Source organism: Microtus oregoni, unplaced genomic scaffold, assembly GCF_018167655.1.
Source record: "Microtus oregoni isolate MIOR12 unplaced genomic scaffold, Mior012 000046F_ref0000063, whole genome shotgun sequence".
NCBI lineage: Eukaryota > Metazoa > Chordata > Mammalia > Rodentia > Cricetidae > Microtus > Microtus oregoni.
Window position 1 is genome coordinate 1,198,313 of NW_024543220.1, and position 14,640 is coordinate 1,212,952.

The 14,640-nt window shown below is 37.7% G+C and overlaps 1 protein-coding gene across 5 annotated transcripts in view; it reads right to left on the reverse strand.

Annotated features, from left to right (window-relative positions):
- Positions 1-1,050: 1,050 nt before the first annotated feature.
- LOC121435346 (serine/threonine-protein kinase B-raf) overlaps positions 1,051-14,640 on the reverse strand; it is a 118,746-nt gene continuing 105,156 nt past the window's right edge. For 4 of the 5 annotated variants that reach the window (XM_041634606.1, XM_041634603.1, XM_041634605.1 and 1 more), the window contains 4 exons: positions 12,653-12,784; positions 6,099-6,233; positions 4,475-4,628; positions 1,051-1,302 (listed from right to left, as the gene is read on the reverse strand). In XM_041634606.1, coding sequence (XP_041490540.1) covers positions 1,280-1,302; positions 4,475-4,628; positions 6,099-6,233; positions 12,653-12,784 — 444 coding nt within the window. In that variant the 3' untranslated portion in view covers positions 1,051-1,279. Of the gene's footprint in view, positions 1,303-4,234; positions 4,629-6,098; positions 6,234-12,652; positions 12,785-14,640 lie in introns of those variants that run through there. The other variant, XM_041634604.1, reaches the window with a different exon arrangement.

Genomic DNA, 14,640 nt, shown 5'->3' on the forward strand with positions numbered 1-14,640 from the left:
TGTAGGATGTAGTGTAGGCGTTAAGTTGGAATAAACAATGGGATTGCTAGCAAAGATGTTAGTGTGGATCCAGCAAGTACCATTAATTTAAAAAGTATAAATAACTGTCATTATGCTAAGACTCCCCATAATTTTAGGTAAAGAAAAGGATAATAATCATTCTTTAAAAGTTGCTTACAATTAACAAAAATATAATTTTCAGGATATATATTCTGGTGGGAAATATTCTTTTAATCCAATTAAACCTGAAAATTATTTTTTTAAATAAAAATAGAAGAAACTCAGAAATTAAAATCTGTACCTTACATTTAAATTACACTAATTTCTCACATTCAAAACTGTCAGTAAGCAGTTTTGTAGGCTTTTAATTAGATGCTGTCCATGGCATTTTGTGCTCTGGACAAGGTAGCCATGTAAGTATTTGGTGACTGGAAGAACTGAGAGGAAGATATGGACTGTATTTTCCTGAGAATTTGCTACATTGTGGAGGAAACAATCCCCTAACCCTCACCTCCATTGCTGGACCCAATGAGAAAAGAAGGCAATGTGTGCCAGCATTGTCCAGCCCGAGTGGTTAGGCAAAGCCCAGGGAGCAAGGCAACCCAAGGTGAGAGAGCAGGAGGAGGTGAGGAAGATGCAGCATCCCCTTTTCTCAGTCCCCAGAGCAGTCCCTCCTCACCTCTCACCCTCCACTAAATTTAAAGAGCTTCACCGTGATAACCTCTGTTGAACACTGACCAGGTGCTACACAAAGGGTATGCTGCATTTACTCCATCCTTCAGAAATTAACGGTGGTGGATAGGGAAAGTGCTCCACAACATAATCCCAGAATAGGCAAGAATGATGCTTGGTGTTGGAAACTGCCCCATCAGACGACCAGGCACAAACTGATCTGGTGGTTAGAAGGGCAAAGTTGACTGGCAGACTTTCCATAGCAAATTTCCCAAGCTGCAGCAGCAAATTCTTTCCATCATGCCTGACCACCAAAAGGGCAGAATTCAGGGTCTCTCCTCTTTCTTCCTGGGAATGGGCAGACTTGTATGCACGTGATCTTTGTGTTGAAGAAGAAACACAGGCAGCAGAGAATTCTGGTTCCTAAAACATTCTTCCCTCTTTTGTTGAATAGGAAATTCCATTCTGTTCCACACGAGCTTATGCATTGAAAATTTTGTATCTTTAAAAAAAAAGATTTGAGGAACAGAACTGTGTTTTGATGTTAACAAATTGTGTGAACACAAGACTTAAGAAATAAAGAGCAGATGCTGCCATGATGGAGTGGCTACTTGAAGGCTGCAAATTCTCCTGTAGAGGGAGGACAAGAGCTGATTTTAAAAAGTTATCTCAAAAGAACTTCAAGACAGAAAAGCCTCAATCCAATTTCACTGATATTACAGACCTTGTAGCCCAGTCACTAGTTTAAACCCCAAGTCACTGGAGTCCAGAAAAGAATACAAGTGCATGTGCATGGCATGTGAAGAGCCCAACTGTAGCCAGACAGTAACAAGCTGCAGGGGGTTCCACAGCTGGGTGTCATGCTGCAGGACAAGCCTCAAACTCACAGCACAGGCAGACAGGATCTTTCTGCCTCGTCTCTTCAGTACTGGGATTGCAGGTATGTACTTCCTTGCCTGGCTCTAAATAATTATTGCTAGTGACTGGCGGACTAAACCTTATGCTTTACATGTTTAGAAGATTAGCAAGGTGGTCTTGATCTTGCCATCCTCTTCCTCATGCTGGGATTACAGGACCACCATTTTTCTCAGCTCTCTAAACAAGTTTTAATAATTAAGGTTTGATTTCCTACTTTAAATACAACTAACTGGACTATAGACATTCTTTCCATCAAATATTCTTTTTAATGAGTAACTAACCAAGGCACTGTTGAGCCAAAAGGCCAAAGAAGGTCATGCTTGTAATCCCAGCACTTGGCAGGTAGTGGTAAGAAAATTCAGAGTTCCAGGTCAGCCTGGGCTGTACAAGGAATCTGTTTAACAGGTGGACAAGTTGGGGTTCAGAGTGGTCAGGAAACTTGCCCAAAATCACACAACTTAAAAATAAAAATTAAAAAAAGGCCTAGAACAGAATATATAGCACCACTAACAAAAACAAAACAAAACACACAAAGGGAAACTGTTAATTCTAGTGCTTCCTATTCCTGTAGATGTTACCTACACATCTTACCTATCATATTTGATATTCTTCCCTTTTGGCCACTCTGCAGCCAAATGTGGAAGGGGAATCAATGCTTATGTACCCTATGCGGGAATGGCTGGGTGTCTATGGGTAGCATATGAGTTTCTGAGCAGCTTGAGAGAGCTTAGGAATGTCAGTGCTGCTACTAAAGAAAGGAGAAAAGAAGAGGAAAACAGGAAGGGAGGAAAGGGTGGAGTGTGAGCGAGTCAGATGAAGATTAGCAGTGCTGAGGAGAAAGACAGTGGGTGAGGAAAGGAACATACTAGCAAAACAGGTATGCTGGCAGATTATAGAAAGAGATCCATTAAAAAAAAATCCTTCGATATACTGTTTCATATGCTCAAAATGTTTGAGTATTCTATGGACCAACTAAATTTTGTAAAACCTTTTTTTTAGCTATATACAACAATCAAAACCAACTTAATCTGTATTGTACATACCCAAACCCCAAATACCACCTCTGTAAGATTAATAGAGATTTGGCATTTAAAGTGGGTGCACTGACACTTAATAGATTTTTGTATGTTTAATCCATAGCTCTGGTTGACTTGCTTAAAAATGTCTAAAAACTAAGCAATTGAATTCATCTTTATGTCATGATTTAGAAATCATGATTTCGATGGTTTCTAATATATTCCATTGTTTGATCTCTTTTTTTCTCATTTTCTTTTCCCATGATGGTGATTAAACACTGTACAAGCACTTTCACATTCTATAAAGTCATTACCACTGAGCTATATCCCCAGTCCTAGGTTTTCTGACACAGGCCTTTTTATGGAGCCCAGGCCTGCCCTGAAGTTGTGATCCTCCTGATTCCATGCACTGGCTTTTTCTTTTTTTAATATGAGAAATGTTCTCTTTTATATTTAGAATCATGAATCAGTATATAAAATTATGACGGCATTCTCAACTTATCCAAAGGAAGGACAAAAGACGAGTCATAATAATAGGCAGTTTCCTTATATGAAATATAATAATGTAAGTAAGGAAAGCATTTCAGAAGTTTATCTGTGGCACTTACAAACCCAATTATTAAAGCTTTCCCAATTAGCTATTTCACTGTTTTCAAAGGAGGATAATATATGAAATATGATCTGTCTGTAGAATAATTGTTTTTGCTTTGGGTTGTATTTAAGTGTTACCACAAGTATAAACTGAGTAACTGAATATCAACAGGCTTTGGCCGGTAGGGGACTATGAAGGATGGTGGATTTTTAGAAGACCACATGCTTCTTCTACTTTTTTGCTTTTAGATTCTCTCTCCAAATCACCAGAAAATTATTATTCCACCATGGTTACATTATACTCATTTTCTATACATAGAAATGTAAACATTAGAAGAATATCACACTGGAAATCAAGAAGAGAGTATCAGGCATTTATCAAAGGTGGGATCTTGTTGCACAAAGGATAGCAGGAAGGAAGTTATGAGACACAATGCTACATGACTGCTGACTGCTGTAACATACATCAAAAGGTAAGCATAACCTAATATAATAATTTAAAAAACCCATTTCTTGGTTGTTTGGCAACCAATTACCTAAAAACAAGCACCTTAAAGAGTCTCAGAATTTTGTGAAGTTTCTTTTGGGGGAGGGAGTGAGAATAAAGGGCAAGGCATTTGCAAAGAACTTTGACTTTTACACATGTAAGACATTTTTAACATATAGATAGCATCTAAGAAGATCCTTAATTTGTATTCTCTAGTAAAAATCTAAAGTTAAGTCATGTTACCTATGTCAAATGTGCCACTGAGAGATATTTTTGGTCACTCACATCTAAAATTTATTAAAAGACATTGTCTACTGCTTCAAGGAAATAAAGAACTCCCATACTTTTGCACAGCTGGCAGAGGCTAGCGCCTGTGTACTTTCCACCTGTGAACATGAGGGAAGTCTTCCTCTGCATGTTCTATGACAAGTGATAATAACAAAAGCTGCATGACCAAACAGAGGGAGAAACCTAGAGTTTAATAACAGGAATAACCAAGTGAACAAAACAAATTCAGAATAGGAAGTAAAGCCTCTGGAAGAAGCACTGAAAATGTTTAGCAGTGTTTGTATATTTTAACCCATTGTTGTTGAAAAGTCAATGTTCAGTATGATTTTAAGATTTGGAAAACAATTCCTAAGTTTTTAAACACAAACATTCTTTGGCTCACCTGTAAACAACAGAGTATCCTAGTTAATTTAAATATAAGGAAAATTATTCATTTGTTTTTGTTGCTACCTTACTTTAATGTCTCACTCATTTAGTTTGTGTCAGTGGACTGGAAACGCACCATATCCCCCTGCTTGGATGGGTGTTTTAGGAGAAGCACAAGCATACAGACTAAAATCTTCCGTTTGGAAACCAGCCCGATTCAAGGAGGGTTCTGATGCACTGCGGTGAATTTTTGGCAATGAGCGGGCCAGCAGCTCAATAGAGGCGAGAATCTGTAAGAAAGTAGAAAGGGGTAGGGGAGGGAACAAACAGAGGACAAGAAACAAGAAAAAGCAGAATAAAAATTTGAGTAGTATAAATCTTTAAGAGCTTATCATACTTAGGATGAAATTTTTCCTGAGACTTTTTATTGTTTTCAGTATAATCAGTGAACAAAGAGAAACTGGGATTTTCCCATAATCACAAAAGTCAAAAGCTAGCACAGTAACCCAGGTTTTCTATACACATATAACTGAATGAGTAAAGTCACTAACAGTTAGTGTTTGCTTGTATTTTAGATCATTTGCCATCCTTGAAATGCTTAGTAAAAATTTAAAACTAATTACAAACCTTAAACTCTGGCTCTTGGGGGATCCAATACCTTCGTCTGTCCTTGGACTCCCACAGACGTGTCTGTCTGTCTGTCTGTCTGTCTGCTGTCTCTCTCTCTCTCTCTCTCTCTCTCTCTCTCTCTCTCACACACACACACACACACCTTAAAGAAAAAAAAGATCTAAGTTAGGTGTTGTGGTGCACACCTTTTAATCCCAGCACTCCTTGAGGCAGAGGCAGGTGGATATCTGTGAGTTTCAGGCCACCCCAGGCTCCATAGTGAGTACCAGGTCATGATACCCTGGGGTATCATGAAGTAAGAACCCATTAGAGTATATAATTATAATAAGAATATAATATAAAAATAGTAAAATTAATAATATATAATAAACACTATGCAAATCTAAATATATAATATAAACCCAAAATAATAAATACATAAATAAAAAATTTAAAAAAAATCAGAAAAATCTACCAAGAACAGAAAACTTAGAATCTATTTATTTTACCATAAAGCCAAATGTATAAGTAGAATTTTTTTTATCAGTAAATTGTCAGAGGCAGCACAGTATTAGATACTGAAGCACAAAATGAGCACAAAGTACAGACTCCAAGTGTGTTAATTGTACAAAAACAGTTGGGGAAAAAAATGGAACCAATACCACTCTGTTTATAAACTCATAATTGTTATTTTCATAAACAAAAGCCCTTTAAAGGTCTTTAACTATTTTAAAATATGTGAAAGGATTCCAAAATTAAAACATTTGAGGTCTAGGGCTGGAGAGATGGCTCAGTTCTCAGAACCACATGACAGCTCACGGCTGCTGCAGCTCCAGTTCCAGGGGATCTGACTTTCTTCAAGTCTCAGTGGGCAGCAGGCACACAAGTGGTGCACACATACACATGCAAGCAAAACACCCACACACAAAACAAGTCTTAAAAGTCTAAGAACTGCTGAACAAATGCAAAGTCCTGCTAAAGAACTTGTATTGGGATCCCAAACTGCTCAACCTTCATAAAGTCACTGCCCTGTTAGCTCACCTGGATGTGCAGAGTATCAACTCATAATCTAACTCACTTCCCCGCATCTTGCTAAACATCGACTTAGGAAGGTTAGTTGGTACTCTGGGATATCATAAAAATTTTCTTACTTGGGGAAAGAGTGGTCTCTCGTCTCTTTTCTTTTTGAGGCACTCTGCCATTAATCTCTTCATGGCTTTTGGACAGTTACTCCGTACCTTACTGAGATCTGGAGATAGATAGCCTCGTCCCACCATAAAAATTATCTGAAGGGAATAGGCAAATCATACACTCTCATTAATAAACAAATATATCAGCAATGAAAATTTAAAAAAGAAACAAAGTAGGATAACTCCATTCTAAACAGGGCTGAAGAATTTTAGAAATGGGCATATCTGTTATTTATTTCCTGTTTGACTTCCATTTATCAACCTACAGTAAAAAAAATGCTTTAATTTAGTGTAGCCCCTGTGATATAAGTTAGCAGTAGGCAATAGGGGATAACCAAGAGAGTGGAGGAGAAGAGTCTGGACTACTATCCACACAGGACAGCAGTTCAATATGCTTACTGAGCTATTCTTGGAAAGGGAGGAAAGGTATGAAAAGCCTGAAAGGCTGAGAAACTTCAGACTCTTGGACTCTTACCTATTTTTGTACTGAAAGAATTCCACAAGGTGTAGGAATTGATCCCATGTTCTAGATTAAAATACAATGCTTAAAAAACAAATCAAGGGACTTGCCGAGATAATACAGCTAAGACGGTGACAGCAAAGAACTGGGAGAAGACCATCCAAATACAAATCTGCTGTTCACATTTTCATGGTCTCAGTGCCTTTTCTCCTGTAATGCTTTCCTGTTCTCTTCAGCTACCTGAAATCTGAATAAACCAAGGCCTACGTAACTGAACTCTAACTGTGCTCCTCATGTCTTTTTTCTCTAGATTTCGACATCTAGAAATGATAATGTTCTCCTCACTACCAACAACTGTAATGATCATTTAGTACTTTATCTGATTATTAAATGTTGTGAATATGTCTTATCTACATTCTATAATGAGACCTGTGGTCCTTGGTAAAGAGGGGCTGTGTCTATCACAAATGTACTTTTATTTTAGTTTATTTTTTTAAATCTAGGGGCTGGAGAAATGGCTCAGTGGTTAAGAATACTTGCTGCTCTTGCAGAGGACCTAAGTTCAGACCCGAGCACCCATATCCTGTGAGCACACAAATACCTGTGACTCTGGCTCCAGGGAACTCAATGCCCTCCTTCTGGCTTCTATAGGAACTTGCATATGTGTGGGTACACAGCAATAAAATAAATTTTAAAACTGATTTGCCAGAGAACCACTTAGGCATATGTGTAAAGAATTTTTCCTGTTGCATGTAATCTCTATTTTACAGAAGGTCTTTACATTTTATCAATATAGATTCTAGTAAATATCATTCCAGGCTATAAAAATTATGGGACATCAAAAAGACATTCCCAAATGCAATCATCTAACTAGGCTCCAATGAACTATAAGAAATTCCTTTCAATGTTTCTTGGTTTTCAATTCTTTGACTTCAAGAAAGTTAACTAAATTTTCAGATGATCATTAAAATACATTTTAATGACAAATTACAATGTAATTTTTGGTATACCACAGGAATGAGTTCAAGTAACAGAGTGACATAGTATGCTGTAAAGGAATATTCCTGCCCAGAGAGAGAGCTGGAACTTTTTCTTTGGTTCCTAGGAGACCACCTAAGCCTTCACTCAGGATGTTCTGTGTGGTATCTGGGATGACCCCTGGGATATCATCAATATAGCATATAGAGGAGTTTGGGGTTATGTAGCACTAATCTGACTTCTTTAGGAGCTAGAGACTAAGGTCAGCCTTAAAAAGCCAACCATATCTATGAGACTAATCCTTAAAGAAAAGGTACAGAGACCTTTCCTGGTTGGCAGTACTCCATGTTACTGTCACACATTCCTGCTGGGAGAATTTAGCACGTGCATAGCTCCACATGGGAAACTTCCTTGGACTCCGCTCCACGGAGTTCATCCTTTGGTTGATTTTAATCTATCTTCTTTTCATTGTGCCAAATCAGAACTGTGAGTATAAGAGCCCTCAGTGAACTTTGAGTTCAGTCCCTTTTTGTCTTGGGGACCACTAAACTCTGCATATAGCTGTGACAAAACATCTATATGCCCCATCTACTTCTTACTTGAGTAATACTCAGTACTCAAATTTTTAAAGAGAAAACAAGGAAAAGATTAATGCTAAGCCCTAACTCATTCTATCAAAAAAGTTATATTCATCCATGTATACATAAATTGAAGAGAAAAATGAAAAATACCATGGTATTAAGACACATACTTCTGAAGATGGGGAGGCAGCTCAGTTGGCAAAGTGCTTCAGTAGCCACATAAAAAGGCTGAACATGGTGGCATGCACTTTTAATTCCTGTGATGTGAATGTAGAGACAGGTGGATCCATGGGATTCACTGGCCAGTCTAGCTTAATTTGCTGGAAGAGATCCTGTCTCAACGCACACAGTGAACAGAATCTGAAGAATGATACCCAGGATTGCCTTTGGCCCCCACCCTCACGATAGGCATTTCTGTTAAGTAGGTGAGGCATGCTTGTAATCCCACACTGGAGAGCAGAGGCAAGAGGGTCAAGAGTGCAAGATCAGGCTAGGCTACACAGCCAGACCCTATTTCTAAAATGAAACAAATAAAAAGCCAAAACTATATACTTTCAATAAAATTTTTTACCTTTTATACGATAAAATTTATCTGTTATACATTAAAATGACAGCAATGGCAGAACTCAGCATTTAAAAATAACCCACCTGAGAACTTAAAGTCATAAGAAAAATTTTTAGAATTCCAAATTTAAACTTACATTCATATTATTTCTTGCAGATATAACGCACAATAAAAAAGTCTTAAAAGCATAACAGTATGCTAAATAAGGACAGAATTCCATGAGGGAGGGGTTAGAGAATACTACACATAGCTTGAAGAGAAAAAGGAACCATGCCAATGTAGAGGATTAAACAGGGCAAGTTTTTAGATTTTACTGGATACATTTTAAGTGTATTTAAAGTTTTGTTTGTTTGTTTTTTTGAGACAGAGCTTCTCTGTGTAGTCCTGGCTATCCTCCTAATCAGAGATCCTCCTGTCTCTGCCTCCTGAATGTTGGGATTAAAGGCATGCACCATCTCTGCCCAGATGAGTATCTTTAAATTTTAGTCAAGTTATACTGAAATTGACATTCTTTGCTATTACTTTATAACACATTAAAAAAAAAAACCTACCAACCTGCCTGCCTACATATATTTCAACCAAAATCCTTGTTGGGTAAATGTCATACAGAGATTCATTATTCTTGTCTGCTGAGGTGACAATTTATTCCTCAACATGCTCTTGATGTCATAATGTTCCATTTTACTATAGGCCAAGAACCAATTAAGACATAAACAGCAGACTGAAATCTCTGAACCTGTGAGCCCTTAAAAAATCATTACATAAAGTGCAGGATAACTTAGAACACACTTGCATTTGAAAAACAATTTTTAAAATCAACAAATATTTGAGCAGATATATCTTTATATAAAAATACAATAAAATGTATATGTATGTAACGACGAAACATAAAAGGTCATTCAATTTTATTAGTCTCTATGGAAGTGAAAAACTAAAGCCACACTACTGATATATCTACAAAGAAAAATAATAAGTGGTGGCTGATGGGACAACCTAGAACCTCCTGTGGGGTCCAGGAATGCAAAGTAGTACAGTTTTTTTGAAAACCAATAGATAGTTCTCAAAAAGGTAAGTATCCTTTTACCATGAGAACGTATTTCTTTCATACCATATCACAGTTGAAATTTAAAAGTCAGATTATCAACAAAAAGACCAGAAGTTAGCTCTGATATACTGGGCCAGAGACACAGCTTAGTGAGGAAAGCTCTTGGCACATAAGCCTAGTAACCTGCACTTGATCTCTAGACCCTCTCTAAAGGTGGAAGGGAAGAACCAATGCTACAAAGCTGTCTTCCATATGTACACTATATACATGTCATACATACACACAATAACAACATAATTAAAAAATCCCTTCAATGAAGGGATACACACATAAAGTCTATCATTTGATTGGGAATCATGATGTACACAAGTACTCTACATTTGCTTACTTTTCTTTTTAAAGATTTATTTATGTGTACAGTGTTCTGTCTGCATGTCTGCCTGCACGCCAGAAGAGGGCACCAGGTCTCATTTTAGATGGTTGTGGTAGTTGCTGGGAACTGAACTCAGGACCCCTGGAAGAAGAGCCCATGCTCTTAACCTCTGAGCTATCTCTCCAGCCTAACGCCCGACACATTTACTTACTTTTACAATTTGTAGTAATTATCATCTTTTGTATGCATCAGAATTATTCCAGAAGCATAAAAAAGTATATGTGCTTGGACTGTATCCCAATGAAACACAATCTGCCCTAGAATCTCTATTAAAATGTAAAGATTTTTTAAAAAATTTATTTATTTATTAAAGATTTCTGTCTCTTCCCCGCCACCGCCTCCCATTTCCCTCCCCTCCCCCAATCAAGTACCCCTCCCTCATCAGCCCAAAGAGCAATCAGGGTTCCCTGCCCGTGGGAAGTCCAAGGTGAAGATTTTTTTTTTTCAAGACAGAGTTTCTCTGTAGCTTTGGAGCCTGTCCTGGAACTAGTTCTTGTAGTCCAGGCTAGCCTCGAACTCACAGAGATCCACCTGTGTCTGCCTCCAGAGTGCTGGGATTAAAGGTGTGTGCCACCACTGCCCGGCCTTAAAATGTAAAGTTTTTTTTTATGTTAAATTACTGTACAGACAGTGTATCTGTATGGGAGTATGAGCGTGTGTATACAATTGCCCATGAAGGCCAGAAGAGGGTGTCATATCCCCTTGAGTGGGTTGTGAGCCACCATGTTTTTGCTGAGAACGGAACTCAAATTCTCTGCAAGAGCAGTAGGACACTACTAAATCATCTCTTCAGTCCCTAGAATCTCCATTTTAAAGCAGTCTTTTATGTGAGTATGATGCAAACCACAGCATACAGCATAAATACTCTTAATCATTGCTTATATGGGTAACTATCTTCTAATGAACAATTCAACTACCATTACTCTTCTTCACATATACATTCACACATACTTTTTAAAAATGTAGAGATACTTTAATTTTAGTAAAGATAATTCATTTACTTTTTGGAGATGGTAAACTGGAATCAATGGCACAAACTGGAACGCCCAATATTTTAGAGATGGAGGCAAGAAGATTAAGATTTCAAGTCCTGTCAGGATTACAGAATACTATTCTGCTAAAAAGTGAAGAGAGTGGGAGAAGGGACAGAAATAAGAAAGAGAAGCCTAAGGGGATTTATGTGAAAACACAGAGGAGCAAAGCTTTGTAAAGTGATATCGGTTGGCATCTCTTGGAAAGAAGGAACAGAGAATGAGACTTAGGAGAAGAAGAAGTAAAAATTTATCTTTCTGTTAGAAACAACACAACCTGATATAACAGCCCCTTCATACTTCCTGCTTTTGTTGTGGGGGTATATGTGTCTGTGCATGCATGCGTATGCACGAGGATACATTAGCCTGAATAAATGCTGAAGCCAAAGTGGGCATCAGGATATCTTCCTCAATCATTCCTCTCTTTCTTTCTTTCTTTCTTTCTTTCTTTCTTTCACAGAGTGAACATGGAACTAATGTTTCAACTAGAGGCTCGAAATCAGGCTTTTGGGTTCCACTTGTCTCCTCCCTCCAGTGCTGAAGTGATAGGAATGGCCACAGCTAATTTTTTACGTTTCTGGACATCTGAACCCAGTCCCTTCTGCTTATACGGCAAAAACTTCCAATGAGCCATTTTCCAAGTTTCTTGTGCTTTTTTGTGTGTTTTAAACAACATTTTAATAATTATGGAAGAATTGGATATAAATTTATGTTCATAGCTGAGCCCTTGTGATACAATCAAAGGATAAAAGTATACCTGTGATTATAGCAAGTTCATTCTTTATTTCTTTTTAAATTTCTTTTAACTTTCCTTTATATACATTGCCAAATCTCAGGGAACTAGAGTTACAGACAGTTGTGAGCTACCATAGGGTGCTGGGAATTGAACCCAGGTCCTCTGGAAGAGAAACTGTGTTCTCAATCACTGAGCCATCTTTACAGTCCTCTCTCTTTCTTTCTCTCTCTCTCTCTCTCTCTCTTTCTTTCTTTCTTTCTTTCTTTTTTTTTAAGGAAAAAAAAAAAGGCCGGGCTGGTCTGGAACTCTAGACCAGCCTGGCCTCGCAGAGAGATCTGTCCACCTCTGCCACCTGAGTGCTGGGGTTAAAAATGCATATATCACAACAGGCTCCAGAGTTCATTCTTTTAGCTCTGCTATTACCAAGAAACAGGTATTATCTCTATTGTTATACTTCTAATTTCTAGTTGCAAAATTGGGGGTTTCACTCCATTGTTACATTTATGGCCAACATTTCAAGTAAAGCCTTACAACTGTGAAAAGCACATAAACATTTCCTACAGCTGATTACAGAGATCAAGAGCTCTATCATTCATGTTTACGTCCATCTTCAGATTTCCTTCCTACAAAGAACTGAAACCTTAATAGAAACACTAAAATAACCCCCAGAGATGATAAATATTTACCTGATCCCTGTTGTTGATGTTCGAATAAGGTAGCTGGCCAGTCATTAGTTCATACAGAACAATTCCAAATGCATACACATCTGACTGAAAGCTATATGGGTTTTTATCTTGCATTCTGATTACTTCTGGTGCCTGTTAGATAAGGAAGAAAAGTTCTAGTTTATCCTTAAGTTCAGCTGAATAAAGACTGAAATACAAACTATGATAATTCCCAGAGAGCAACACCTTATTTAAAGAAATCATCAACTATGTATTCTCCTATTAATGGTCAAAGGAATAAAATCAACTAAAAAAAAGGGGGGGAAACCCCACTTTATATGTTTTGAAAGGTGGTTTGAGCTGAATTTCCATGATACATTACTGAGATTTTATAATTTTACCAGCAATCCTCTTTCTGAACAAACCGTCACTGCCATCTAAGCACGTCTCATGACTACCCTGTCAGTCTCTACTTCCTGTTCACGAATAGCAAAGAAATACTAGATTTGTACTTATAAAAAAGCTTGGGAGTAGGCACAAGTAATTAATGTCCTTCCAAGTTACATCATAAATGTGTGGAATAAAAAATGCTTTACTGGCTGGGCAGTGGTGGAGCACGCCTTTAATCCCAGAACTTGGGAGGCAAAGGTAGGCAGATCACTGTGAACTGGAGGTCAGTCTGGTCTACAGAGTGAGCTCCAGGACAGTCAGGGCTGTTACACAGAGAAGCCCTGTCCTAAGAAGAACAAAACAAAACAAACCCAAAAACCTCAAAAAACAAAAACTAAACAAACAAAAGCCACCCCTGAAAACACTTTACTAACAGTAACACACAACAGGTTATTAGAAAATTGTATAAAGAAATTTTAGTTGTTGCTTCTAGAACAAATACCAAATCATATTTACCAAATTTTAACATAATTTAGTCACTCTACTGTACGACTCAGTTTTATATTTATATGAAAAACAGTGAATGACAGGTAAAGAACTAGTAGGTTTCTTCCTTCACCTTGCATCTCTTATACTGTTTTGTTAGAAAGGAACTGAAGAAGTGGCAAATGGTACTAATGAAACTGCAAAAACAGCTGGAGGACAAAGTTCCTGGCAGTGGCAGTATCTCCTGAGGAACTGCAGTACTCAACTACAGCAGCAGGTCAGAACTGCCTGTGCAGCCTGCTCAGTGCTGACTACACTTGAGTAAGAGAGAACATCAGAGCCTACAAGTGGGACCCATGCTTTAACTATGCTTCAAATTTCCACCTGAGTATGCTGTCCACCCAATGTTAAGAAACACTGATGAAGATTTATGGGGAGACCCAAAGAGTCAAAGGACAACAGTAGAAGAGAATGTTTTCTCTGTTTGTTTTTGTCATGTATTTTGTTGACAGTTGCTATTTTAGTAATATGGTATAAAACAAACCACACATAAGTGTGATGAACAAATCATTTTTTTGGGAGGGGGGAAATGGACAGAGTTTAGATCAGTTGGAGAACTGTCTCTTAAAATTTAGTGTGCTTTCACTGCCAGTAGATGGCTTGATGACAAGTTGCATGCCATCTGTTTAGAAGAAACGTGTGACATATCTTCAATTTTTTAATTTATAAACATTTTCCTATAAAATTCTCTTTCTTCTAAGATATAAATAAAAGTAGAAAAGACTACTGTAATTAGTTCAAGGTTATATAACAAGGTTTATAACCAAACTATTATTTCAGGCTGTGGATATTCCATACCCCCAAATCATCTATCATTTATCATTTATCATCTATTTATCTATCTATCTATCTATCTATCTATCTATCTATCTATCTATCTATCTGAGACGGGGTTTCACTATGTAGCTCTAGCTATCCTGGAACTCACAGAGATTTACTTGCCTCTGCCTTTGGGATTAAAGGTACATGGCACTACACCCAGCCTATTTATTTTAGTGTTTTGGTATATGGGTGTTTTGCCTGCATATATGTTTGTGCACTATGGAGGTCAGAAGAAGGCATCAAATGCCCTG